At 42.3% G+C, this 26981-nt stretch overlaps 3 protein-coding genes across 10 annotated transcripts; 1 reads left to right on the plus strand and 2 right to left on the minus strand.

Moving 5' to 3' along the window:
• On the plus strand, nucleotides 1-10260 carry il12rb2 (interleukin 12 receptor, beta 2a). Of its 2 annotated transcripts, XM_037115915.1 has the most exons (16): nucleotides 1-176; nucleotides 550-675; nucleotides 1283-1543; nucleotides 2324-2447; nucleotides 2581-2771; nucleotides 3117-3259; nucleotides 3564-3696; nucleotides 5555-5628; nucleotides 6177-6387; nucleotides 6525-6701; nucleotides 6798-6899; nucleotides 7357-7503; nucleotides 7604-7729; nucleotides 7848-7959; nucleotides 8091-8178; nucleotides 8268-10260. In XM_037115915.1, exons 2-16 carry the CDS (start codon nucleotides 609-611, stop codon nucleotides 8748-8750), a joined length of 2439 nt encoding a protein of 812 aa, XP_036971810.1. In that variant the 5' UTR covers nucleotides 1-176; nucleotides 550-608; the 3' UTR covers nucleotides 8751-10260. The 2 variants fall into 2 exon arrangements, with proteins under 2 accessions (XP_036971810.1, XP_036971811.1); XM_037115916.1 differs by lacking the exon at nucleotides 1-176 and having other exon boundaries at nucleotides 512-675.
• A 2089-nt stretch (nucleotides 10261-12349) lies between these two features.
• serbp1a (SERPINE1 mRNA binding protein 1a) lies at nucleotides 12350-19323 on the minus strand. Of its 6 annotated transcripts, none has more exons than XM_037114624.1 (9): nucleotides 18945-19323; nucleotides 17216-17399; nucleotides 16514-16657; nucleotides 16311-16379; nucleotides 15275-15349; nucleotides 14976-15147; nucleotides 14234-14284; nucleotides 13915-14133; nucleotides 12350-13740 (listed from the first exon to the last, which is right to left on the minus strand). In XM_037114624.1, exons 1-9 carry the CDS (start codon nucleotides 19198-19200, stop codon nucleotides 13684-13686), a joined length of 1227 nt encoding a protein of 408 aa, XP_036970519.1. In that variant the 5' UTR covers nucleotides 19201-19323; the 3' UTR covers nucleotides 12350-13683. The 6 variants fall into 6 exon arrangements, with proteins under 6 accessions (XP_036970519.1, XP_036970517.1, XP_036970520.1 ...); XM_037114622.1 differs by having other exon boundaries at nucleotides 16311-16382; XM_037114625.1 differs by having other exon boundaries at nucleotides 14234-14278; nucleotides 16311-16382; nucleotides 18945-19322.
• An 84-nt stretch (nucleotides 19324-19407) lies between these two features.
• On the minus strand, nucleotides 19408-26281 carry hsd17b7 (hydroxysteroid (17-beta) dehydrogenase 7). 2 transcript variants are annotated; one of them, XM_037114628.1, is made up of 9 exons: nucleotides 26130-26281; nucleotides 25373-25579; nucleotides 25194-25286; nucleotides 24952-25066; nucleotides 23800-23994; nucleotides 23605-23718; nucleotides 23456-23512; nucleotides 23280-23378; nucleotides 19408-22888 (listed from the first exon to the last, which is right to left on the minus strand). In XM_037114628.1, exons 1-9 carry the CDS (start codon nucleotides 26162-26164, stop codon nucleotides 22766-22768), a joined length of 1038 nt encoding a protein of 345 aa, XP_036970523.1. In that variant the 5' UTR covers nucleotides 26165-26281; the 3' UTR covers nucleotides 19408-22765. The 2 variants fall into 2 exon arrangements, 1 of the variants encoding a protein (XP_036970523.1); XR_005077741.1 differs by lacking the exons at nucleotides 19408-22888; nucleotides 23280-23378; nucleotides 23456-23512; nucleotides 23605-23718 and having other exon boundaries at nucleotides 23855-23994; nucleotides 24952-25097.
• Between the last annotated feature and the right edge of the window lie 700 nt (nucleotides 26282-26981).

The following is a 26981-nucleotide window of genomic DNA, read 5'->3' on the forward strand; positions in this document are numbered from 1 at the left end:
CTCCAGTCACCTCACAGCAGAGCGGCAGTGAGCCGACACTGCTCAGACACACACACACACACACACACACTGATCCACATGAACATGTTCGGGAGGAAACCTGACGACGGATAAGAGGTTCCGACAGCCTCACAGGACAGTGAGAGGCTGACGCGATGCTGGGATGAGACGTGTTGGTGAGTTTGTTTTCTTCTTTGTTTTTATTTTCCTGTTTGTTCCTCCGACTTTAATGACCGCACGCAGCTGCACTTAACACCATATATAAGCGGACAGCGGTGCAGCCTGTGTCAGCCATGTTTAAACTGTACACATGTTTTTATTTGTACACTCTGTATACTTCATGGTTTTAAATTATAGCGGCTGCAGACGAGAGGGTAATTACAAAAAAAAAAAAAAAAAAATCACCGAGAGATCTCCCAGAATTAAACTTCTGATCATCGTCACTCCTCGACATATAAAAGAAAAGAAAAAAAAAAACTCCATTAAAACCGCTTTATCCATACACGTCACTTAACCTCGTTGCATTTGTGTGCTTTTCCTCGTTTTAAGGGTGAACTAGCAGCTTAAGAGACATATAAGAAGGCAGTTACTGATGACTCATAGTGACAATGTCTCAGACACGGTCCATCCTCACTGTTGTCACTGTGCTGCTGCTGGCCGTGCAGCTCTGCAGAGGTAAGAACCGTGGACACACACATCCAACATGAAGCCACAGATTCATGTGTTTCTTCAAGTTCTAGGTTGTAGCCTGTAGGAACAATCCTTACTGGAAAAAGTTGTTACTGTAGTAGTGTTTCCAGACAGGTTTTTTTGTGGTTAGATCCCGACTGATACTTGATTTGGTTTTTTTTTGGGGGGGGGGGGTACCGATACATCAGCTGGGTACTTGTGCTTCAGCGAGATACCGAACAAATTGCTCCAGGTGTCTCCTCCGTCAGTGTGTGAAAGCTGACTTGTTTTACAATATGAATAAAGTGTACCATAAATACGGTCCATTTATCATTTATCTAATTATCACAAAAGACACCAAGCATATTTTTCTGTATAATCGCACATACTGACATATCTGTGATATACTGAACGATAATATCAGCCAACCTGTGTATCGGTCGGGCTCTATTTGTGACTTTTTTCTACTAGGTTGTCACTCTGATCTGATGTTGTTCATCTGCATGTGAATGATGCGCTTTTGTGTTTTAATTCAACAAATTCTTGACTGCACTCACGTGAGTGCAGATGACATGAGCACGCAGTCTGTGTAAGTCGTCGTTTCTGCCTCCAGGTGACACATCCTGCACCATCTCGTCCAGCGCCGGATCCATGGTGCAGCGAGGCTCCAGTTTTAACGTGTCCTGCACCTTCAACTGCGTGTGCAAGGGATCCATGTCCAGCAACCATCCGCCCACACCACAGAAGCACATCAAGTTTAATGATACAACTATATATTACAATGTGGTAGACATAAGCCAGAACCGAACGTTCAGCTGCCATTGTACCTGTTCTGCGGCACTGGACCCCTGCGGACTGGACATCTCAGCTGGATGTGAGTGTGTGAAACCAGGCAGCAGGAAAGCGTCCTTCTTCCTTCTTCCTTTCAGACAAAAACATCAATCCTTTAGTACAGGAGAGTATAAATAATGACCTCTTCATTTTCCACTTACACATTACTCTCATTCAAAACTTACATGAAGATGCACAAAAAACACAGGGCAGAGTTTGAAGACGACACCTTTGTATCTTAAGGCATGACTTTTTTCAGCTATAAGGGGTGTAAAAAACGGAAAAAGAAAAGAGGTGCTGTTGGTTCTGCTTTCTCTTCTATAGTTAGAGCACACGCTGTTTTCGTGTTCTGAACTGAGTGCAGCTAAGTGTCAAGGCTAACTGCAATAAGTTGCCTATTCTGACCTCATGGGTGTGGGCTATTAGACGTGTGACATGCGGCATGAAACATACAGTACATGACAACACTATTAGTACATGTGGTTTTCGATAATCACTAACTTTATTCCTTTTTAAAGGATAAGTTCACCCAAGATGAAAATGTAGTCAAATCCACAAAACGTTTCTAGAGCTGAAGTAGATGGGGACTTGTTTTAAACTGCAAAAAAAAGCCAAATTGTTTTGAAAAGATGCTGTTGACACCCTGTTGAGGGTGTGAATAACATCTTTTAAAGTAATTTGGGCTTCCATCGACATGGTGCAGAGTAGGTAATGACTGAATGAATTTTCATTTTTGGGTGAACTGTGCCTGTAGCCTTGTTTGAAATGACTGTTGGCTTTGTGTTCTCTATTTTGGTTTCATTTGAATTTTCTCCTCCGTCAGACCCACCGGATCGGCCTACAAACATTTCATGCATCTACAAGGTCAAAAGTAAGATAAGTGGCGTCGTGATCTGCACTTGGAACCGAGGACGAGACACTTTTCTGTGGACTACTTCAGAGCTGTGGTGAGTCTGGAGGAGAATTTGAGGAAACTGGTTAAGAGTCGACAAAGCGTTCCATTTACTTGACCTTCTGCTCAGTAAACGTCCTATTGTTGGTATCAGCTGTCAAAAGAAACTCTGGGGTTTTGTGTTTCAGGGTGAGAACTGGATCTGGGAACCACACAGTCAAGCCAGTGACCTACAATGTCACCAGTAATGGAAGTGATTCATCGTCAGCTAGTTTAACTGTTTCCAGCTCTGTTGAGGTCATCGCTGTGTGGGTCAAAGTGCGAAATGGCCTGGGCTCTGCAGTGTCCGTCACCCAAAACTACACACTCAGTGACATCGGTAAGAAAGCGGCAGCTGAATGTTTGGCGAGTTTGTGAGGTGTTTTGCAACTTCTGCACGGAGAGCACGTTATGTTCCTCGTTTGCAAGGCATGATATCACGATGATATTGTAAGTGGAACTTGAAACCAGCTTTGCAGTGAAATGTGTCCTGCTTTTAATCTCCAAGTTTGAAGTTTATGAGAAGCGATGACTAATTGTGACGTCCACTGTTGATACACTGGAATCATATCTGTTCCATCACCACTTTAAAGGCAAAGAAAACCTCAAAATCTCACCCCTTTGAAGCCTGTCTTCCAACAGTTGTTCTGACTTTAGTTGACTTTTGTTTAATTTATCTGTGCAGCGATGCCATCGACCCCTGAGCTTGGCCGTCCCGACTGCTCTTCCCGAGAGTGCAGCATCCGCGTGAAGCAGTCTGTGAAGACTCAACATCTGGAGATCCAGTACGGAGCAGAAGCACAAGCGTGGACATCTCATCCAAACTCAGTAAGAGGAAGTCTTAACTGTACAGATCGCTCCAGAACAGGGACTTCCAGTGAGATGTTAGATGTGATGTTGAAGGTTAATTAAAACCTTTGAAGCCATACAGTCACTGCGGGACCTGCTGAGTCAAAGCTAAAGTCAGAGATGATTTTTAGGTTAAGGTGAACAGAGGTGAAGCTCAAATGTTACCATTTACACTGTCCAGGTGTTCTTACAGCACGACCAGCAATGATAGAAATCCCTGTTGCGCTGGGAGCTGCGAGCATGGACGGGTGAGTTTTAATGAATGTACTTTAATGTTTTACAGAGCTCTGCTCAGGTCCAGACCATCTCCTCTCTGGAGCCCTACAGGTTGTACTACTTCAGAGCCAGATCCAAATTCAGCAGCGGCCTGTGGAGTCAGTGGAGCTCCAACATTAGCAGCTGGACTCAAGAGGAGGGTGAGTTCAAAGAGGCTGCCTCTTTTTTTTCACTTCCTGAATGACAGTACTTCTGATTCTGCAGACAGGCAAGTCAATACTTGCGGGATATCTGTGGCATTTTATCTATGAAATTTATCAGATAATACAGTTATATTTCCTTTAGTTTGGGTTTTTCAAGCAGTTATCAGCTCACCACTGAGCCACTGAAACAGGGCTACTACACGATGAGACATAACACGCGCACCAAGCTTATGATACAACTGTAGGATAGTTTTAATATGTATCAGTTAAAGAATGAGGCAGAGTGAAGAAAATAGTGGCTGAGAAGCAGTGAAGAAAATGCTCCATGGAAGCTATTGCTGCACACTTGAAACGCTGATGGTGTGAAGATATGGTGGTCTATGTACATAAATAGATGTAAAAGCTAAGCTACTGTATGAATGTGCAGCAGTGATATCATCAGCCCTCCATGTAGAGCAGGGCAGCTGCAGAGGTTAGAGTTATATTAATACCTGAGGAGACACTTCTGGTAAACAGTTTCTTAAAGAGACAATATGTAACATTTTTTTGAACGTCTAATTTTCAAGTAACGGCGCGCTTCATTATGCCACCTGTCTAGACAACTTCCAGGAGAGAGTTGGAGAGTTAGGAAGGAAGTCGACGCGCGAGACTAAACATAACGTGAAAAAAACTTTAGCGAGCTTTAATGATTGAGGCGCTTCAAACATGTTTCAACATTAAACACGACTGTCCGATCCACCGTGAAGCCACAGGTTTCAACCAGGACAGTGTGAAAATCTACTCACTGAGATACGAAACATGTTTGGGGAAGCTGATCTACCGCAATAAACAATTAGATACCTCATCATGTGAAAGTAAAATAAGCGTTAGTCGCGTGAAGGCGCTTATTTGAAACGTGTCATTGTTTGAAGTCCCTCAGACCCCACTGCACTATTTACAAGAAATGGTCACAATAATTGCAAAATGATTTGAGTATTTTCTTAAAATACCTTTCGTTGTCTCCTGACCTTATTAAAACTAAATGTGCCTTCTCTTTGCTACCGGGCTTGCAGATTTGATGAACGTGATTTTACTTACTTAGAGCCCTGAGAGGCTTTACTCCCCATGAACAGTGTTATAAAGTGTGAAAGTATTATTTTGGTTTGTTAAAACACCAAAAATCCCAATCCTATGAGACGTATTTGAGATCCGATGGAAGCACTGAGTGAAAAGTACAGTCAAACCAATCACAGTTGTACAACATGAGTTGTATTAATCAATGTATTCCAATGAAGAAGTTAAACTCATGTGGTAACAAGCTGATCAAACAATTTTAAGTACATTTTGAGCCGCTCAAGAAGGTCTGCAGGAACCCAAACAGAACATCAGGGTTAAACTGTGATTTCCAGTATTTCAGGCTTACACCAAAAAAGACAAACAATAATTATATATGGTGAAAGCTACTAGCTGCAGCTGTGTCTCAGTTTTCCAACAGCACTTGAACTCCCCAGCAGGGAAGCTTCACCGTGTGATTTAAAGCAACTTTGCCAAAGTGAGGGCAACATGTTGGTCACTGTGACGGACGCTGTCTTAATCAACCTTCAAGTGTTTGTCTCTGAGTTCCATATTTGTCTTTATTGTAAATCTTGTGTGTATGTTTACATGGATTCAGACTGTACAAGGTTTCTTGGAAGTGTTAGTCATTTGCTGCCAGACTTGAGCTCACACAGGAAAATGTAACAGAGCTGCGGACTGGATGTTTGTCACTTTCAAAGGGTACTGAAGCATTACATCAGACAAATCTAATTGGTTAGGAGTTGACTCATAAAACATGTCACATCTGTGGACATCCACTCATTGATAAATGTCGTTTTAGCGCCTGCCAAAGTGCTGGACGTGTGGTACGCCGAGCCGGCCTCTGACTTCGAATCCCTGACAGTTTATTGGAAGGTGAGTTTGAAATCTCAAAAAAAAAAAAAGGAGTCCTCAGTTTGCATCTCTGGGTGAGAGCTTTAAATAGTTCTCACTGTGAATGATTGTGGCTGCTGCAGTTTCAAAAGTTTGAGGATTTGTACGTTCCCTCTCCCCTCTCTCGCTCTCTGTCTGTGTGGGCGTTGTCACCATAGTAACACTTCATGGTCTTCCTGCTCTGTTCTGTATAAATTAAAGGTCAACACTTGACCGCTGTTGAGGTGTGACACCCTCACACACACACACAGTTGCACATCCCAACCCTCTACAGTACACACACACACACACACACACACACACACACACACACACACACACTTACACAAAGCTACAGTCATTTAATCTCAGCTAAAGACAGTGAGAGTCAAGTGAAACCTGCCGACAGACGCCACAGTTTCAGTTTACAAGAAAAGAGCAGCTGCACAGAAATGATGTGTCTTACGTGCAGTGCGTTGTTTCTTTAACTTAAAAGCACCTATATGGCACCAAACTCCCAGGTTCACTTTGAGACATCTCTCTGACTGCAGGAGGTGGACATTTCCATCGCCAGGGGGAATATCATAGGCTACAGGGTCAGCGTTCACAGCCAGAACTCTGGATTCATCTTCAGCGCTGACGTTAATGCAGATGCCAGGAGTTACACGGTCCAGTTCTGCGCCGACTGTGAGGTCACGGTGTCGGCTCGCAACTCCAAGGGGATGTCCCCTCCTGCCAGAATCACAAACCAAAACAGAAACGGTAATTTTCTTTTCAATTTGCTTCATGATGCCAGAATCTGCCTCTTTTTCTAAGTCGGGAGTCTTTTTTAAGAGGCCAGACACATTAGTAACACTGAACCCAGAGTCAGGCATTCACACGTGCATTTCCTCTTTCAGTCAACCCCCTGAAGGTAGAGCACAACGCTGCAGGTAACCACAGTGTCGCCATCTCCTGGAGGAACCGTGGAACTGCACATGCAGCCTATGTGGTGGAGTGGTACCCTCAGGGCCATAAGATGGAGGAGCTCCGATGGGTCAGGCTGAGCAGGGCCGACCACCAGGCAGTTATCACAGGTGGGACAAGCACATGAAGTACAGGTGAAATAACTCACCTCCGTTCGGTCGCCTTTGCTCTGTTTCTCATTGTGACCGCCGTCTTTCATCACGCAGGTATTCAGCCGTATGAGTGCTACGAGGGAGCCGTGTCCGTCGTCTATCATGACAACTCAGTGAGCAGGAGCCCATTTACAGGTGTCACCATTTTGGAATCAGGTAAGATCCAACAGGTGCTCAACAGTGCTGATTCAGTAACACGACATTATATTAATGGTCCATTGTGCAGTTGTATTTACACAATACTCATACATTTGTTTTAATTAGTGTATAATCACCAGAAACTGTGAATCTTTGTGTTTTTGTTACCTTAGAATGAGCCGTTTATATCTACAGATCATTTTCCCAAGGAGTTCGCCAGGTTTCTACGAGGGTTGCACAAAAAAAATGGGCGCGCTGCAGTGTCGATGCTGAATGTTACGCTGTGTAAATCTAATTTCTAGAGTAGCCCAAACGGGACAAAACAACACTGGCTCCAGGGAGGGCCTTCTCTTGTTCTTTGTGTTTTCAGCAGCCACTGTAGAGGAGGCTGAAGGATCACTGGACACATTGGAACTTTAAACTCCTTTCCTTTGTGATCAGTCCTGTTGAGCATTGTCCTGCTTGTTGTTCGCAGCTCCGACAGCTGGGCCATCAGTCGACGGAAAGGTTGAGGGAAATAAAGTGACAGTGACCTGGAAAAAGATTCCCAGAGGTCAGCGCGGGGGCTGCATCACCCACTACACCATCTATCTAGAGGGCGACAGCCGAGACCTACGTACCTGTAAGAACCATTTATCATCTTAATGAAAACTTCTTGCACCCTGAGGCGACTGTGGCGTGTACTATTCGGGTGCAGACAATCACGTGAGTGTGTGTTGCAGACGATGTAAAAGCTTCGGAGAGGACACATGTCGTCAAGGATCTGCCTGGAACTGTCTACAAACTGTGGATGACAGCTTCGACAGCTAAAGGTGAAGGCCATGCAGGTCAAAAGGTCTACGTCCAGAGTAAGCACCTTTCCAAATTCTTGTTTTTTGTTTTTTTTTTACAGATAATACGGCTGTATGTTTTACAACTGACTGTACCCGAGGAGCCAAATGTAAAATCTTGCATCTCCCTGTTTAGTTGTCGGTGTTGCAGAGGACGTACAGCTGTCCCTGATACTGGTGTGTGCAGGCGTGGTCGTCATCGGGCTGTTGCTGGTGTGCCTGTACCAGACTAAAGCAGTAAAGCAGAGGTACATGAGCAACGGCAGCAATCTATTAATCTATAAGTGAAAACAGCTAACAGAGCAGAGGACACACATTTTTTGTCAAAAAAAAAGAAAAAAAAAAGTTATGTTTGTATGTTTCCATGTTCCCCCCTCAGGGTCTGGGTGCTTTTTCAGTGCCTCAAGCTGGATGATGTGCCAGATCCTGCAAACAGCAAATGGGCTAAAGAGTGTACCCAGGAAAAGGTAGTTATGTGAAACTGAAAAATAAACAGTGTAACGGAAATTGCTGCTCGGTTGTTCATAGTTTAAGCACGTGTCTCCCCTCAAAACAGGGCAAGATCAAGCTCCAGCTGCAGCCGAGTAACTCCACCATCACCGAGGAGGAAGAAGAGCCCATCCTGGTGGATGTTGAGGAGCTGCCCAAGCAGAGCACGGACACCCACCGGCCCACAGACGTCTCCTCGCAGCTCCCTCCTCTGGCCATCCTGAGCCCGTCGACGGAGCCGGCCTCGCTGCTCTACCCTCTGACCACTTACCTCAAGAGCTTCTCCCACGACTCCGACAGCTCCGACCACACGCAGACCTCTCTGGACACGAGCACGACCGTTGACTACATCTCGTCACACGGGCAGGAAAATATAGACGAGGAGGAGGACGAAGAGGAGCCGTTCGAAGACATGCTGGGTTTTTTCCCGACTCACAGCATCGTCATCGATCAGCTGGCGTTTGGAGGGAAGTTGACTCTGGACGCTGTCAAAATCGGCGGCAGTGATTTTTTTTCAGGACAGCCATTTTTAGAGGAAGAACACTACTAAACCAAAGGACACGATGACTGGAGGTGGTGAGTGGATTTTCTGTTTCACTTTTTTTTTGTTGGGTCACGCATCTCACTGAGGTGTCCATGAACTACCTCCTCCCTCACTGAAACCAGAACTGTAACAGACACAGCTCTCCCTCTGAAGTCCCCCAGAGCTGGAACACAAGACAGTAGGAAAAAATTTTGCTTTTGTTTTCATTTCATGCATTATATTTATATATATATTTTTTGGTCTTCAGAGCAGCATGGACACACTGAGACCATGAACAAAATGATCAGAGTGAAGGCTGCGGGACAGAGCATATGAGATGTACTCACCTCTGACGGTTTGAATAAGGCAGATGTTGACAGGTCCTTTCTCACAGCACACATTTTGAATGGTCACAGCAGGAAAAAACACAGGTGGCACTAACAACATGTGTCAAGTGTCCCAGAGGGTTATGACAGTGAGGCAGCATGCACAATCCAAGGACCCTGGAACTGAACTGGCTTCCCCCTGACTGATACATGTCAAAACGTCTCCTGCAAACGCATCCTCTATTCCTGCCTGGCATTGTGGACCATGCTGCATGATGACTGTGCCTTTACGCTACCTCAATCTTGGCTCATCTACAGCAGGACAAAAATAAACGTCTCTCAGATTTATGAATCTGAGCAGTATTTCTATTTCTTCTGTTTGAAATATGTGTTTCAATTACTTCTTCATATTTGATTTGCATTTTCAAAAATATGAAAAAAAAAAATGTCATTTCTAACACGATCCCTGAAAATGGAGCATTTTTGCATTTTGTAAATGTTCTTTTCCAGGATTCATAAAACATAAACAGTCGGGTAGATGGCCCGAGCATGTATGAAACCCGAGAAGGCTTTTCATCGGAAATGAAGGGTTTTGATTTGAAATGGATACAGGAAGTGGCCTCATTCAGCCCACTTTTTCTGACTAATGGTGTTTCTCAGAACGCTTCTACATACTATACAAGAACTTTTGACAGTTTTGTGTGGATACAGTTTCATCCTACTTCATCTTCTTCTTCTAGGATTCAAACCCTCAACAGAGCCTTGTGTACATGATACAAATCTTAATGTTTTGTACAAATTCAGAATGCCTAATCTAACAGATTATGTGTTTTCCTGTAATTTTTAATTTTATTTTGATGCACTTACTCGAGGAGTATTGTAGTTACTTTCGTATTTTCCCATCTCGCGGGCAGGTAATATTAAGGACTTATCATTATTTTGCTGAAGATGGGAATTATGATCAATCAGTTGCAACTCTGTAGATGTTTTAAATGTACTGAAATAAGACTACAGCCATGCTAGCAGCTATGTGAGTTTGTACCTAAGCGCAAAGGTGCTTTGAGCTAAACGCTAACAATGGCTTGCTATCACACCACAATGAAAAATGCTAACATGCTAATGTTTGCAGGTATAATATTTAAGGTGCACTATGGGTAGTGCAGTTTTGGAGTTTTCACAGCAGAATAAACTGTCATCAAATGACAAGACGATTTCATTTGTGTACTTTGTTTATCTTTGCAGCGCCCGTCTAAGTAGCCACCTTAAGCTTCATAACCATCGCGGGGACCTAATTTCTCTGAGGACAGCTCCTTCAGTTATGAGAATACATTAAATAAATATATTTGAGTATTTATTACCGATAGTTATCTTCCTGAGTTTGAATTTCTTTTCTGAAACTACACAGGACACCTTTCAACATGTTCACCATCTGAGTTTAAGATGTTCATATGCAGGAATTTGATAAGTATCTCTGACCACCAAGTTCAGCAAAGACTGATGGGAATGTCATACATCTATGAAAGCTGAGGACAGTACGGAAGCTGAGAACGGCCATGTTTTTTTCTTATTTTTTATGCACTGTTATTTCGTGATAACGACTGATTATCTCGTTATCTCGATATAACAAAGGTTGTTTTCTCGTGATAACAAATTAATTAATAATGTGTTCCGTAATAAAAAATAATTAGATGAGAGTTTGTCAGCCTCTCATCTGCTGACGTGTAGCCCCTAAACAAACCCAGTCAAGTGTAACGTATCGGTAGGCAACAGCTACAGCCGGCTACGGAAGCCGTTCGTGGCAGCTCTTGTAGGTTGAAATCAAGACAAACACATTATTAATTAATTCGTTATCACATGAAAACAATCTTTGTTATGTCGAGATAACGAGATAATAAGTTGTTATCATGAGATAACAGTGCATAAAAAAGGAGAAACATCCATGGCCACTCTGGGCTTCCGTAGAACAGCCATACTAACTTGCATTTTTTTTTTCAAACAGTTATCTCAAGATAACAAAATAATTAACATGTTACCAAAGTCAACAAAGCTACTTTCCTTGTGACAGTTTAAAACAGTTTAATTTATCCTTATCATGAGAAAATGACTTGAAAAGATTCATAAGAGTGGGACACAACATACAGTGTTGTTTCAAGCAAACTATATAAAACTTTTTTTAAACTTTTACCATCTGTTGCTATAGTTTTTGAGCTAATGACTTGATGTGAGGGTATTTTCATTATGGCTTATTATTGTGAGGAATGGACATACATACAGTGGTCAGCATGAAGCAGATGTGTCACTGACCAGCAAGCTACATTCAAAACAAGTCTTACTGGCACAGAGAACTGGAAAAACTGGAAATGATCACTAGCACAGCTGTTCTTTGCTTTCATATAAACTAAACAAGTCAACTTGTCATGCTGATGGCGCTAGAAGAATACTTGATCACCAAAGTTATCTAAATTATCTTGTGAGTAAACACAAACGTGTAGAAAATGTAAAGGCAATCCATTAAATGTTTGTCGAGACATTTCATTAAAATACAAAAATGGTGCAAACTCCAGAGGACAAGTCGTGAGATTGCCACACTCAGAAACATTTGCCGTTACGTGATAATGACAAATTACTTGTGCTCATCAATTAAACCAGTTAAATTTAACTTGCTACAGGAAAACTGAAGAAATAATGTTTGACCCATGACTGTTAAGGACTCCTGTAAAATTTAACATTTGAAGATAAAAAGTCTGTGACAATTAACCAACAAGGTGTTGAGGATATTGACAGTTGATGTTGATACTAACACACTGACCAGCACTGTAATCCCTCGAGCCAAAAAAAAGGGATGTTCTGATAGTGTTTCTTTAACTATTAATTGCTCGAGACTGTTTTGGGGAGCAATCTCTCTAGACTTGTAACTGATGAATATTTGCACTTTGGAATCACCATTACAGACTTACCAAAGTGTCTGTCAACTTCAAATGTCATTACAGTGACTGGTCCTCTGCACAGAATCTCAACCTCATGGTCTGATCCTTCTCTTGTGCTGGTCTGAAACAGGGTGAATCTGCAGCAGCAGCTGAATCTCTAATTACCACAACTAAAATCTAACTAGAGGTGGACAGTAACTATTTGACATACATGCTTCTAGAATCCTGGTTGGATGCTCGGCTTAAACAGAACTAGGGTGACTTGTGTAGGTGATCAGGTAGAGATATGCGTTTGTGGGCAGAGAGAAACCAAGAAAACACTGTATACATGTCAATTCTTTTCCTCCAGGATTTTAAAAATTCAGACAATGCAAAAGATTTATCGACCATCTTTATTTACCGACAGAGGTCTCTAATAGCAGGGCTAGAATTCACACATTTGTGGAGCACTTCAGTTGTTCCACACAATGAACGACTGTATTTCTTTCAGAGCAATTATGCAGTGGTGCCACTGTGGAAGCTACAGGGCGAGTCAACAGTGGAGGAAAAGATCAGCGCAGAAAAGACCGCAGAAACAAACTGAAGCTGGGCTGAGTTTACATCTGTGGAAGGATGCTCGAGTGGAGTGTAAACAGTCGGATAAGGTCTGAGGGCTCCCCGACGACTACAGCCACATCTCAACTGTGTAAAGACACTTCCTCTCCCCATCACTCTTTAAAGTGAAAACAAAAGGCAATAATTGACCTGCACATGGTGAGTAATCAAAGATGAAATGGGCTGGGAGGAAGAGACATTAGATGGCATATAGCACCCCAAGTACATCTGAACACATGGAACAACTTTCAGCTTGAAATTAATCAACTAGACAAATGTGTCAGGATCAATGCAAATTTAGTCGAGTAATCACCAATGTGTTCCTCCAAAATGACCTAATGTTCCTCTCCTTAAGAGCATTTCAGTAAAAAAAGAACCTTAATACAGATTTTGGCGCCATTTCATCTATGCATTCAAATGTAGACCTCATCCCCCGATCAAAAGATCCAGATGTGTCGTATTTGCACCATGTGAAATACAGTCTCTGAAAGAATTTATGAAAATAGTCAAGATTTACAGGCTGAAGATCATAGAAGAATAGACCTCCTGTATAAAATATAAAACAATACCCCAGTGCTAAAGAAAAAAAAGAAAAATCTATAAATCTCAATGAGTGAAGCTCTAACTTCATCAGGAACTCCTGGTGTGGCAGAGCTAATGAGCTTGGTTTGGAGCTCCACAGTGCCTATTTCAAAAGCGAGCAAGCAATGGCTCACACCAAGCTAAACACACTCTTCTTATGCTTACATTTGGAAATGCATATTTTCAAGCAGCAATTACAAAAATTTATCAATGGACAATGCATAACCTCTGAAAAAAATACTGTATGAAAACATCCCTGCTACTTTGTTTCCAAGTACAAAACCTCTACCAATAAGTTGCTCCAGAGTAGCAAGAAGTCCTTTTCTTTTTTTGTTTATTTTTTTGTTAATTTCTGTTTTTTTCCATCTTTGTTTTGTTTTTATTGGGTAAAACTCAGTCCTCATGTCGAGTGCCACTGTTGATGACACTCTTCTCCATCATTTCACTTTGCTGAAGGATCCAGGAACATGCAAGCCTCATAGTGGAGGTGCTCAAAAGGCTCCTGTAGGCCTGAGGGACAGCAGCCGCAGCTTAAGCCAGGGCTGGGAAGGCCTCTGGGTCGTCCACATTGGGCACAGACGCAGATGACTGTCAAGGAAATTAGAATAAGAGTTAAAAGTCAGACGTTCAAAGATTTACCACAGAAGAATGAAGGGACAGAAATTCTTCATCATAACAGATACTGACACCTTTAGGCAGACAAAATAAAAACACTTGGGTGCCAATTATAGGACACAGGAACTTCCTATTACAATTATCTACCTTTTCAGTCCTTGGTGCACGGACTGGCCTGGAGGCTTCAGGGGCAAAGCCACCAGCAGCACCGCCGCTGCCAGGACCGCCAGCGGCGCCACGGCCGCGACCACGTCCACCCCGACCACCACGTGGTCCACCACGTCCTGGACGGCCCAGGTCTCCAAAGTTGATTTCTAGCTGGGACGTGATGTCATTGGCTGGCTTCCTGAAGTGATGATCATCTAACTGCAATTCAAAAATAAGGGCAAAAAAAAGGGGGATTATGTTTGATGTATTTAAACGTTTGATTTGAGTTCAGATACTGAGCAAAAACAAGAGGTTTTACCTTAGATTCATCAGCCTCAGGCTCAATCAGCTCAGTTTTCTTATCCTGTGTCAGGAAAAATGGAAAAAAATACCAAAATAAAACACAAAATATTGAGCAAAACCATATTTGTACCAACAACACACGTCAATGTTTGAGACAGCTTTAATTTCAATTTGATTGCATGCAAAAAACAAAACAAAAAAAACCCCCAAAAATTCCTGCCTGGATCTGCTCACTGAATTGCTTCACAATAGAAGACAATACTGAGGTGTTTACCGCACAGTGAGATGCGTGGGAACAGAATCTGGAATTTTTGTTTATCTAAAACAATTCAATGTGTGACATCACTCTAATAAACAAATACAAGTCTGATGAAGCAATAATGATGTCGAGCAGCTACAAGTTTCATGTAGCCCTGTGGAGCAGAGTTTGTGACCAGCTGCTAACAAAGACCATTTGTACTTTCATTTAGCAATTAAATGCAGACAGTGACACTTCTCTGTCGTTACACAGGAAACTGATGCAACACTTGTATATCTGATCTGCATTTAAAAACTGTCTTGCAGTATTCTCTTTGAAACTCTGAAGTGATGGGGCTTTCCATTGTAGTGATGACTTGTTTGGGTTTCAGTCTGGGGTCTATTTTAATATGTCGACCAAGAGCTTGTAAAGTAACAGCATGGTCTACATAGTCAAGCCCATCAAACTTATCTCGAAAATCTAATGTGAAATATGAACCGAACTCATGGTTTAGACTCACCACTGCCTTGGACTTGTGCAGCACAAATCCTTTGTTCCAATCATCTCCCTCATTGACCTTGCGGATGTTGAACTCCACCTTGGCCCGCTCCTTGTCCTGCATGGCTTTCCATTCATCCAGAGTCATCTCCTTGGGGCCTTCCTCCTTCACTTCCTCAACCTCATTCTCCCTTCAACACGCACACACAGACACACATCATCACAGGGTTATGATTGAGGTACACAGATGTTGATTTGTACCCGTGTCTTTTCTCATTGTTTAGTAGTCAGGGCACATGAAGACAAAAACCAAGAACTTACTTGTTCTCAGAGTCAGCAGGTGGATGCTCCTCTCCTTCAGGGTTCTCTTCAGTGACGTTTGATTGGTCAAGTTCACTACAAAAGGAAAAAGACAAAAATCAAAAGGTCAGACACAATATTTATATTCATTTTACTATTTGACTATGACAAGATGATAAAAAAAATCAATGCATAATGTGACAACTGTTTATTGCTGCATATAAAGTCATGGTCATTTATGTTCTAAATCTAAATGTATTATATAAAAAAACATCTATATAAATTATCCATCATGTATAAGCATTTATTCATGAGCTGCAACAATTAGTCCAAAGAAAATGAGTTGTAAATCCTTTGATAGTCGATAAAATGCTTTATTTTTTTTTTATTATTTTTTTTACACAAAAATGTCAAACATTTGGTTTCTGCTTCTTACAATTAAGGATTCGCTTCATTTCTTTGTCATTCGTGACAGCTAATGACAAGCATGAAGGTTTTGGACTTGGCATTTGATGGATTAATTAATCAATTGTGAAAATAGTTTGCGGATTGATCGATAATAAAAGTAATTGTTGCAGCTCTATTATTCTTACAGGACTGTTTGTTGAGCTGCTGAATTGTTTTGCATTATACTGGGCGGTTTCTTATGAAGTCCACATAATTAATTTCAACTCATTTATTAACAGTTTCATACAATACATCTCAACAGCACCACAAACTACAACATCCAAAATAACAAGATGGGTGAACATCTTTAAATTAGTTTCAACAACTTTATAACTTTCATTTATTTAAGGACAGTATTGCACTGCATCAGTTGTAGCGTAATAATTATGGTTTATAATTGCTGTAAACATCAGTTGCAACTTAATAAGCGACTGCTTAATAGATGGTTTATATGTTAACAGTGAGAAAACTATAAATTTAACATTTACTAATGATGTTGACGGCTATGAAACACTAACAAGTGTTCCCTATAGGAAATCATTCTTATGGTCTTTAACACCACAGAATTTAATCATGCACTTTCTGCCATGTTGCACATAGAACAACTTACTTTAATTCATCCTTGACGGTGCCCCAGTTGTGAGATCCACTTCCACCACGCTTCTCCTCACCTTTCAGACTACTGAAACAACATTTGCTTTAGCCAGGATCATTACACATACACAGCATGAACACCTAAACATCTTCAACAGACCTGATGTAAATTAAGAATATTTCAGCAAAGGGCAACATAAGAGCTGAAACAATACTTACGATCGGTCACTGCCACTGTGTCTGTCAAATTCACGCTTTCCTCGGGAATCAAAGCCATCGCTGCGTCCCATGCCGCGTCCTCTGCCGCCGCCACGAGCACCTCTGCCGCCGCCACGACCTCTCATCGGCCTATCACCAATGGGTCTGGAGAGAGGGACAGAGAGCTTTGTCAAATCACCATCGAAGCACAAGTCTCTCTGCCAATCAGAAGCCTAGATCCAAGGCTGGCCATGTAAAGGCTTTGTTTTATTAACTGCATGTGACAGAGTGGATGGCAATATAACCAGAGAACAATAATAGTTAGCAGAAACAGTGCATTTGTGTTCATAAGGTGCTTTTAACACAAATTTAACAATTCTCCAGGATGATTTAAATTACGAGTGTCCATAAAAATGATTCTGTTAGTACAAGTCCGAATGAAGCTTTAAACTGGTCTAAATCTATTTCTGGGAATTCAAGTGTTTTGTTTGTTTTATCAATTTTAAATAAGTTGATGAGATAAACAGCTGCATAGCAGCAGTCGGACAAGACATAACTAGGCCTTATCATTGTAAGCAACGCCTCAACAGTTGCTGACCCTACCCCTACACTCCTACAGAGTGCTGCTTTTGCCTCATTTGGAGCTTGGACACACCCTGTAAAAAGTTATAAGGCACTGGATTCACCTCTTCCAACTAAAATATCTGCTCATTGGAAACTCACTTTTCCACTGAGAATTCGCCTCCCTCGGGCTTCTCGCCACCTTCACCAGCAGGCCTCTCGAAGCGACGTGGGGGCCGCCTGTCCACAGGCCGCCTGTCTGTGGGGGGGCGCCCCTCTCCCTGGCCGCCCTGGGGTCTGGAGCCATCGCCCTCCGGCTTGCGGCCCATTCTCCTCATGCCGGCACCTAGAATTGACCACAACAGGAGGATTAGAGGACCAATAGCACTGATAGATTGGGACCCACCGCTGAGCCCCTGACAAGAGAAAGAGGAGGAGTTGATTGTTCTGTTGAAATGGAGCAAAAAATTTCAATTAATGTGCAGAATTAAAGACTTACGGCAGTGGGGAAGGATCCATTCATTAAATACTGTGAAACTATTCTCCTGGCTGCATTGTTAATTTGATTTCTGAAACTAATGAGTGCGTAAAAAAAAAAGGTTTTGTGGAAGAAACGTATTAGAGAGGTAAATGTAACATTATAAACGAGTTTGAGAGTCGACAGCACGATCGCTCATTATTTCCTATTCTGACTAATAGTGTGCTGATCTGTTAAAAAGCCGGGCCACTGTCGTTGGAATTAACTGTTTAGCCCTCCATGAAGCACGGCTGATTGCCTCTGACCCAGTGTGACACAACAGGTTCAACCCCATTGCCTAAATCACCAGCTACATAAATAGACACCCTACACTACACAGCAGCAGCTGGGCGCACTACAGTCAGCGCACCTGTCTCATCTTCTCTCAAGCTAACACACACGTGAGACCACTTGGCTGACTTGCATCATGGCATTAGCCAACTTGCTGCCTGTGAAAGTGTGTTTATCTCAACAGTCAATTCCTGACCCCAGATGCTTCAATTCTGCTTATAGGAAATATAAATTACTACAGAGACACTGCAAGAGTAATAAGTACGCTTTAAACATAATCGTTATAGGCAACATGTTTAATTTATCACTAAGGCTGTGTGAATAGATTATCCAGTAAAACAGTGAATTGTAAAGTAAATGGTGTGCGGCAGGTCGATCACATGTACTGTGCGCCAATGGGAAGTGGCAGTTTGGAGGCTGTGCTTCTACACGCCCCACACTACAACCACGAGGTTCATCAGCCTGAGAGCCGCGGCTGCTGCTAAAGTCTCACAAATCCACCATGACTGACTCAACATGTTTACTTCACACCGCTGAAACACGTTGTTCTTACAAGTTTGACACTTTGCTTCGTGACGCGCGTTTAATTTTTTTTTTTTCCCCCCCTTTACATTTTTAAAATCTAGTTGAACCAATCCACTTTCGGACCTAATTTGTGAAAAGGTCAGAAAAAAGAGAGAGAGAGAGAGATAGAGAGACAGAAAAAAAAGTGGTGTTGGAGTCAGTCAGGACTTGACAGAATCGACATTAAACATCCTGAGGCCACTTTCTCCGGTGAGCCTGGCTTCTGGTTCTGCCTGTTCAACAAGGCCGATGGGGAGGGGGAGGCAAGCCAAAACAAGTTGGCCTGCATACTGTTTGTCCCTAAATCTCTGAAGCCCCACACGACCCTTTGCTTTGCACGTTTGTATAAATGTCTTTATTCCCGCGACTGACAGCCAACAGAGGCACAAAAGCAGCCATGCGGACCTCATGTCACGGCGGCTTATGAACCGCTGCTAGCTAGTAAGCAAGCAACTTAGCCCATTAGTCCGACATCTTTTTGTTGCGAATTAAGACCTAAAACGCGAAAATAAATCTTACCATCTTTCTTAAGTGGGACGGGTGCCTGGGTCTCCTCCTTCTTATCAGCCAGTGGGGCCTTTCTGTCTTTTTGGGACTCCTTTTTCGGCTGCTTGGCAGCCTGGGCTACAGTCTTGGCGGCACCAGGAGCAGAAGCCTCCTTCCTCTTCACTTCGGCTTGCTTAAGCTGCTCAAACGGATCCGACTCGTCGTCAAATAACTGGTCGAACCGATTGGTTATGGCACAGCCAAAACCTTCTTGCATTTGTCCGGGCATGATGGCGCCCCTTCAGCAGGATTTTCCTCCGATTCTATGAGGCTTGGTGCGAACACTTCGCTAGATGAAGCCACAAGATGGCTGGGAAAAGGACCTTCTTCTCTTCCGGCGCGATAGACATCCGGGACCTCTGGGTTGGCGCGGGTGGGGCATGTAGTTCATTGGAAATGACATGCAATTGACTTAGTCGGGCAAAAGACACGTTAAGAACTACAGTACCCAGTTATACTGTTTCCGGTGATGCTAGCCTCTGTAAAGCCAAGCATGGGTGCCCTCAAACACACTCTGAGCTCTTGTTTTGACTTCTCAGAAAAAAACCTTCTCAGACTTCATGATTGCTGGCCACAGTGTCATGTAAGCTTTTCTTTTTTTTAATATATATATTAAAGAAGGCTGAACTACTTCAACAGCCCTTCCACTCTAATGATAACTTTGCAAAAGGCAAAAAAGGAGATAGCAGGTGCATCTGTTTCTGGCAAGTAGATTTTGGTTTAGAAGAAGTCAAGACATGAGGGAAGGTCAAACTGTAATTAAGTAATTACTCATACAGTCATCATCATCAATCCGCACTGACAGACTAGCTTTTAAATCAGGCTCAGGATGAGTATTTACGCCACACTGAGCCCCAGGCACTTTTAAACGCTGTGTTGTATGTACAGTATTTCACAGACATGAGGTTAGCGCCACTCCTCACAGTAGTAAAAATCATTTTGCATAGCTTGTGGTTCTGTGCACGTTGTGTCTTTAAATGCAAGGCCACAGGCTCAACACTTTGGTCGAAAGACATCTCAGCTACATGATCCGCTTGATGCTGAAACAAAGGAAGATGAGTTGACAATACTGTGGTAGCACACTAGAACAGAATAAACTTTATTGTCCGGCCGAAGCAGTAAACTGTGTTTAGTCTCATCCATGAAAATACAAACACAATCATGTCCAGAGGAGAAAAAAACCACACCACATTAAGAGATCAAAAATCAGTAAATTTGTTCCCATGGTGCACAGCTTATATTCCCTTATTCAAGTTTACCAGTTGGTCGACCACATCACTTATATTTGCAGTAACAGAACCCTTGTAGAGCTTTGTCTTTGCCTGGGATATTCATAGTGTTGCCCTGGAAGGAGCTGCTCAAACTCAGGATTCAGTCACTAATGACTGAAATGATCATTAATATGATTATTTGAATTTCCTGTGTGTAGCTGTGCTGTAAAGATCATATAGTTCTGGGCCTGCAGGCCGACGCTGGCCCGTCCGAAGGCTCAAACAAAAGATGATTCAAGAGTAATTAAGAAATATAACAATACTTATGCTGTTTTATCTTTTGAGAGGTTAAAATGCTCTTTGAATATGTAGGATCCTGAATTATTATTATTGATATTTTTCATAGTCTGTGCAGAGTGATACGATCCTAGTAATATTTTGCATCTTAATAATATGACACATTAAAATGCAAAATTTAGTTTTGGCCTTCCAAGGCAAAGGAAATTGGAGCCTCTGATATCGTTGCTACAATAAAATAATAAATTCTTTGTGGTTTATTCACAGTCAAGGTTTGTGCTTTGCAGAGTGGATGTGATCTACAATTTTGATCATAAAAAGTCAGGAAAAGCAACTTATAAATACAAATACACGTAAATACACATAGACATCCTGATAAGTTTTCAGTGCTTACTCATACAGTGAAGATAAATTATTGGATTAGATGAAGACATTTCTTGTTGTCTTTGACGAAATTCAGAGCTTTTTTATAGCCTATAGCAAAAATACTGCATACTGTACGCTTGTGTTGTGAAGGAGACCTTTAGGGAAATAATACTTGGTCTAAATTATTCAAGCATGAAACCCAACAAAAAAGACACTAAAGTCTCATTGATCGCTGAAGGTATTTTGGGAGCTGTGGATTCTGGTGTTTGACCTTATAAGGAAAGTCAAACCCAGCTGCCTGCTGATGAGCCTGTCAGGGAGCGCTGACCTGGGAGGTTGTCGGGGAGACAAATGGACACATGAAGCTCTGTTTGCATGAATGATGAATACAAACGTGACATTAAAGTTTAATTATTAATGTACTAACGCACATACAACCAGACACAAGCAGGATAAAAAGTCAACCTTTAAGTTGTTAACCAGGGGTCTGTAGGCTACGTTAGTGCTGCAGAAGATATAATTATGCAATAAGTAATCATGTGCTGTGTCTCATTTTTAAGGCCTTAATGTTTAAATTAGATGACGGGCAGATTTCCGTTGCCTAGGATATTAAAGGTCTACTCGTTTGCTCCCAGCTTTACACTGGACTTTTCCTCCAAACAGCGCTCTATAAAGAAGCTACTGGACATCAGATAGATGTTACACACATTTCTGGTTCCTTCGAAAGGGGAACACACAATCATTCCATGCAGTGCCAGGGTAATATTAACAATCTGATAATTACATATGAGCAATATGAGGCAATCCCTTTACTCTGACACTTTACTTATCAGTTGGATATCACTGGAATTAAGATTTATAATAACATATTAAGGAAAGTTTAATTACGTTTAATTCAAGTTAAGTAGGAGTGCCCCTAATGTTCATTTTGTACAGTAATATCAAAATGGTTTATTTCACCTACAGTCTGAATTTGTTCTATTTCTTTCCGAGGCCCACTGACACTGTAAAGTCAGTCCAAGGAGAGAGGTGACAAAGCAATCAATTATTTCCTGCTGGTCTCCGTCTCACGTTACTGAACTGAGCGGTGCTGAAGTGGTCCAGCCCACAGGATGATGCCAGTCGCACTCCGAGACTCCCTCCTGTCCTGAACACACTTTGGGAACGATTATCATCCCCGCGCATCCAAAAGATGACATCTCCAGTCACCAAAGCCATGATAGAGTCCTACGCGCTCATGGTTATGGTCATGGGCACGTTTTTCGTCTATTTCTGCGGCATGGTGTGGGCTTTTTGCAACCCGAAGCTGAGCGGAGCAGAGGAGGAGTGCGGGGCCGGGAAACAGGCGGTGGAACACGGGGACGACCGCTCGCTTTGCGCCCCAAATCCTCCAGAGCGGCATTTCAGGTGCGCCTGTGCGCAGGTACCAGCGCCGCCGTACACCGCACAGGGGCTCACACAGACCACTTATGTTAACTTCTGGGATGATACCGATAGTCTGCTGGCGGACTGCAATGCTTTTTGCCGTGAGGATCTTGGAATTAACAACCAGATTGGAAGTAGTCGATCCTGGATCTCTTAGGCTGAGCAGATGGTGACCTGTGTGTTTTCAATGCTCTCCTCATTATCATTCTTGGATAAAGTGGATGAAAACAGGCAATGCTCAGTTTTATTGTCAACTCTTTTACGAAACCATCTCAACATACATAATTCTGGTCCTTCGTCCTATAACTGACATTTTCATTCAAGATATTAAAGATGGAAACAGGAAATCAAACTTTCAGTGCTTATGGCGTTGCTGTAACTTTGAATTCAGGCTTGCATGTTGTGCAAGGCAGCGGAGTGTGTGACAGTGAGTGTGCGGATGCTGCCAGTGCACACAGGAACAAAATACTCTCCATTTCCCATCCCAGAAGTGTGTCAAGATGATCCAAGGGCATGTTGGGATTTTTTCTGTTTTTCCCCCAGGGTCTTTCTCACTTCACTTTCCATTTGCAGTAATTTCTCGTACAAAGCCTCAGATGTTTCCAGGTCGATATCCATCTGCAGAGAAGAACAGACGACGCAAAGCTCACTTCATGAACTGTCTTAAAAAAACTTTCACTTTCAAACTTTCAAACTCTGAAATGTAATATTTACAATATTAATTAGGTAATAATACAAACTCAGAAATATATATATATTTTCTACAAGTGAATAAACAAACTGTTCTCGGAGGAAAATATGTTCCCAGAACACTGTTGAAGCTAGTAAGGTGGCAGGGTCCGCCACATATTAACGAAGTAAAACCTTATGAAACTGTGTTGTTCTTGAAGGTCACTTTGTTTATTCGGTTTATTCAGTCATGAAAACAAGGAGCGTTTTCCCATCTGTGCCGTAATGTTGTACCCAAAACTACATAGTGCACCTTCAGTGAAGAATTCCTTTACCGTACCTTACGTGGTTGTGTGTAGTTGTTACCCAGCCAGGATGTTAAACTGTGGTACTTGGCTTGAGGGTCCAGTGATTCAGGCTTTTGCTTAAATAACCAGAACTGCAAGAAAGAGCAGCATTCATGAATGAATTCATCCTAAACTGAGTGTGGAAATGTGCAAATTTGTTTCAGCCTACCAGGGCTTCAGCTCCGTTGTGAGGTGTCAGGGTGAAAGTGTTGGTGAACATTCTTATCTGTGATCATGGGAGAAAGATGCATTCAAATATGAGCAGGTACCCCAGTTTTTATCTCACAAGGACAAACAGAGTCAATGATTTGCACTCACAAACCAAAAGATGGGCATAAGCACAGTCCAGAGGAAGGCTGGGAAGGAGGGCAGGATACCATAGGTCAGATTGGTCATCACGAAACCAGGACAAATGACAGATGAGAACAAACCCTAGAAAGCACAATGAAAGCAGGACAACAGCCATTAACTCAGTTTAACGTGCACGTGCGTGTGAGGTGTGTGAGAGCCGACCTGCTTGTTGTAGTGTGTGTTGAGCGCCAGGCTGAGCAGGTCGGAGGCATATTTGGAGGAGCTGTAGGGTTGGGTGCCTCCCTGGTGCTGTATGTCTTCAAGGTTAAAAGCTGAGCGGTGAGCGTTACTGGAGGAGGTCCAGATCAGCTGGGAGGTCTGGCTTGCATGGCACAGAACAGGTTCCAGCTCCCGGATCTGGAAAATGGCACAGGAGATAGCAAGCAACTTTTTAAAAAATCTTTGCTTCAAAATCATTTTGATGATCACTTGTTCCTGCAAGTTTTCAACACGTAGCATTGTCATGAGGTAATTAAAACACATTTAAACAAGACAGAAAGAGGCAGATCAAGTTTTTAAATTGAACTTATTTCTATAAACTTGGTTGATTTATGCAGTTAGCAGGAGAAATGACTAATTTCTATCCACTGAAAACTGTTTCTGAAAAATGTAGCGACTATATTGAGTGTTTTCAAAACGACCTCTAAAGGGTTACTCTGCCAATTTAACCCATTAATATGTGTTTACACCTCTTGGGGAGGACTACTGCTGCATATGTGAGACATCATTGTGAAGAGGAAGCTGCATGTGATCTGAAAAACTGCCTCCAGTGGTGTCATTCAGTTGTATTAAGTTAAGTTGCATTGTGGGTAATGTGGGCACCAGGTTTTGAAAAGCAGTCCATCGCTCGAGCATTGCACACCTGTAACACTGTCTGACTATTACAGTTTAAGAATTACTACCTGCTGACTGCATCAACTACAATGCAACTTCACTGTGATGTGCCACTGAGTGGCATCACAGTGTTTTCCTCTCCAAACTAAAATGTGTGAATACAGCACCAAAGACGTGTAAGTCTAAACCGGAACTTTGAGGAGGTTTTGCCGTGATGGCAACTTAATCCATGCGAAAACACACACCAGGCAGAATATTGTCCTCAGTGACCTTATGGTGAGAACACTACATACTATTAATTTTTAATGAGCATCGTTACTAAGTGACAGACAGATCCAATGTCCCCTATTGTTGTTCCATCAAGGGTACACAGCTGACAAGAACTGCTCTCCCTGCAGAAAACTGAAGATGTGTCCGATTCCATGTGTAGATCAGACCTTACTTATAGATAATTCAGTAAACAGAACAGCAGACACTCACGAGTAGGAAGTGACCAAAGAGGTTCGTTGCAAAAACTTCTTGCAGGCCGTCAGGGGTGATGCCGTCCTTCTGCGTCAGGATCCCCTCAGCGGTGGCAAACATGGCGACGACACGGCTGCAAAGAAGACATCCTAGAAATCTGAGTTCTATCAAGGCAGCACGGGATGTTTGAAATAAGAAGTAGCTTCAGAAGTCAGGGAATACCAAATGCTGCATGTGAGCAGGTAAAATCGAAAGAGTACCTGGAGAAGAGGCCTTTGAAAAAGGCTTTGACATCAAACTGCGGGTTTGGCATGATGCCTGCGTTCAGGTAGAGGTAGTCCAGCCGGTTGTACCTGCAGCAGACAATCCAAGTCACAAACATAAAGCACAGACCTGTAGTGAAGGCTCTGTGGTCCTGCTGTGAGTCTTATCCTCCCACCTGAGTTTGACCTCCTGTGCAGCAGCCATGACTGAGGAGATGCTGCTGGTGTCCAGCTGCAGCAGGGCCACCTGAGCTGCGGGGTGAGAGGCGAGGAGGGCAGAGCGAGCGGCCTGAGCTCGCCGCATGTTCCTGCAGGCCAGACACAGCTGCAGACTCTCTGTGTCCTGAGACAGGAGACGCTCACACAGCGCCAGGCCGATCCCGCTGCAGGCAGACACATGCAATGTACTGAACCAGAGCACTGATGAAGTAAGTGTTACTAACCATGTGACACTTAAACATCCAATGTGCCAACAAATGGTAAATCATGCATCTCACAGTAAATTCACATAGTAACTTTTCATAATTGTAATACATGGTATATAAGGTTATTATATATCACATTCTGTTAATAATTTTGGCTAAAAAAACTAAAATCATTACATTCTGTAACTTTCATTGTCTGTGTACACATACATACTAGTAAAGCTGATTCTGATAGCTATTATTACAACATAGTATCTAAAGAATTTACATTGAGGACATTTGTTGACCTAAATAACTTTGTTTTTCCACATAAATTCCACATGCAAGACCCTCTTGAAAAGGAGATTAATTAAAAATAACAATATCTGTGTGTAAAATAAATCAACAATATTCTAAACTAAATATTCACTAAAAATTCAAAGAATTTCAATACAGTGATGAAGAAAGGTCTCTTGTGTCATGATCCATTACACTTTAGACACCATACAACAATAAATACAACCATTACCTGTTTGCTCCCGTCACCAAAATCACCTTATTCATCTTTTCTACTTTGAACTGGAGACAAACTGCATACAGAGACTGCAACAAACTCAACACCACGACATGGAATGACTTCCACTTTCAGAGCAACAAGTCCTGTGTCTGCTCCATGGAAAGTTTTCCGGCTCATGTGAGTCATCATCGTCACTCTGCTTTCATTTTGCCGTGATTGGACAGCACTGCAGCTCTCAGCCAATGAAATCCTCACACCAGTGGGCTCAGATTCAGGGACCGCCCCACACATCATGAAATATTTACTACCTATGAATGAGACAGGAGCTCTCAGAGGGATAGAATTCCCTGTTTTAAATTTTATTTGTATTTTGTCTGTCCACGTACAACTTCTGTTTACAACGTATATATATAAAAAAAAAACAATCTCACCAGAAAAAACAACAACATACGAGTACAAATATGTAATGAAACTACACATGAAGATTCTCAGGGTGCTTTTACATCTGCCGCCAATTTATTTGTAACACAGAGAGGATTGAATATCACATTTAACCTTTGCCTCAAAGCTTACAAAACACAGAAAGATAAGGATGAAGTGACTGGTGAATTAGGCCAGACATAAGGGTCATATTTGTAAAACTTGAGTGGGACAAAGGTCTCTAACTAGAAGATAGAGCCTGTAAATATTCAGCTGAAACAGTGGAATGCAGTATGAAGTTCAAGCCAGCAGAGAGTTATAGACAGAATTATGTTACAAAAGAAGAAGAATCCAGCATACATCAATAAAAGAAAGAACAGCTGATAACTAAAATCTGGAGTCATTAGCTGTGTGATGAATCTGAAGCACTCATACCATTACATC

This window comes from Acanthopagrus latus, chromosome 11 (genome assembly GCF_904848185.1).
Source record: "Acanthopagrus latus isolate v.2019 chromosome 11, fAcaLat1.1, whole genome shotgun sequence".
NCBI lineage: Eukaryota > Metazoa > Chordata > Actinopteri > Spariformes > Sparidae > Acanthopagrus > Acanthopagrus latus.

Excerpts from the sequence above, each read along its gene's own strand:
- hsd17b7 (XM_037114628.1), bottom strand. The coding sequence starts at position 26,164 with ATGAATAAGGTGATTTTGGTGACGGGAGCAAACAG. Across the intron at positions 25,067-25,193 it reads TTCAAAGGCCTCTTCTCCAG|CCGTGTCGTCGCCATGTTTG; the intron begins GTACTCTTTCGA and ends TCTTCTTTGCAG. Across the intron at positions 23,513-23,604 it reads TTATGCCCATCTTTTGGTTT|ATAAGAATGTTCACCAACAC; the intron begins GTGAGTGCAAAT and ends CCATGATCACAG.
- il12rb2 (XM_037115915.1), top strand. The coding sequence starts at position 609 with ATGTCTCAGACACGGTCCATCCTCACTGTTGTCACTGTGCTGCTGCTG. Across the intron at positions 2,448-2,580 it reads TGGACTACTTCAGAGCTGTG|GGTGAGAACTGGATCTGGGA; the intron begins GTGAGTCTGGAG and ends TTTGTGTTTCAG. Across the intron at positions 2,772-3,116 it reads CTACACACTCAGTGACATCG|CGATGCCATCGACCCCTGAG; the intron begins GTAAGAAAGCGG and ends TTATCTGTGCAG.
- serbp1a (XM_037114622.1), bottom strand. The coding sequence starts at position 19,200 with ATGCCCGGACAAATGCAAGAAGGTTTTGGCTGTGCCATAACCAATCGG. Across the intron at positions 16,658-17,215 it reads GGCGAATTCTCAGTGGAAAA|ACCCATTGGTGATAGGCCGA; the intron begins GTGAGTTTCCAA and ends CCCTCTCTCCAG. Across the intron at positions 15,148-15,274 it reads CCTGCTGACTCTGAGAACAA|AAGGGAGAATGAGGTTGAGG; the intron begins GTAAGTTCTTGG and ends GTGTGCGTGTTG.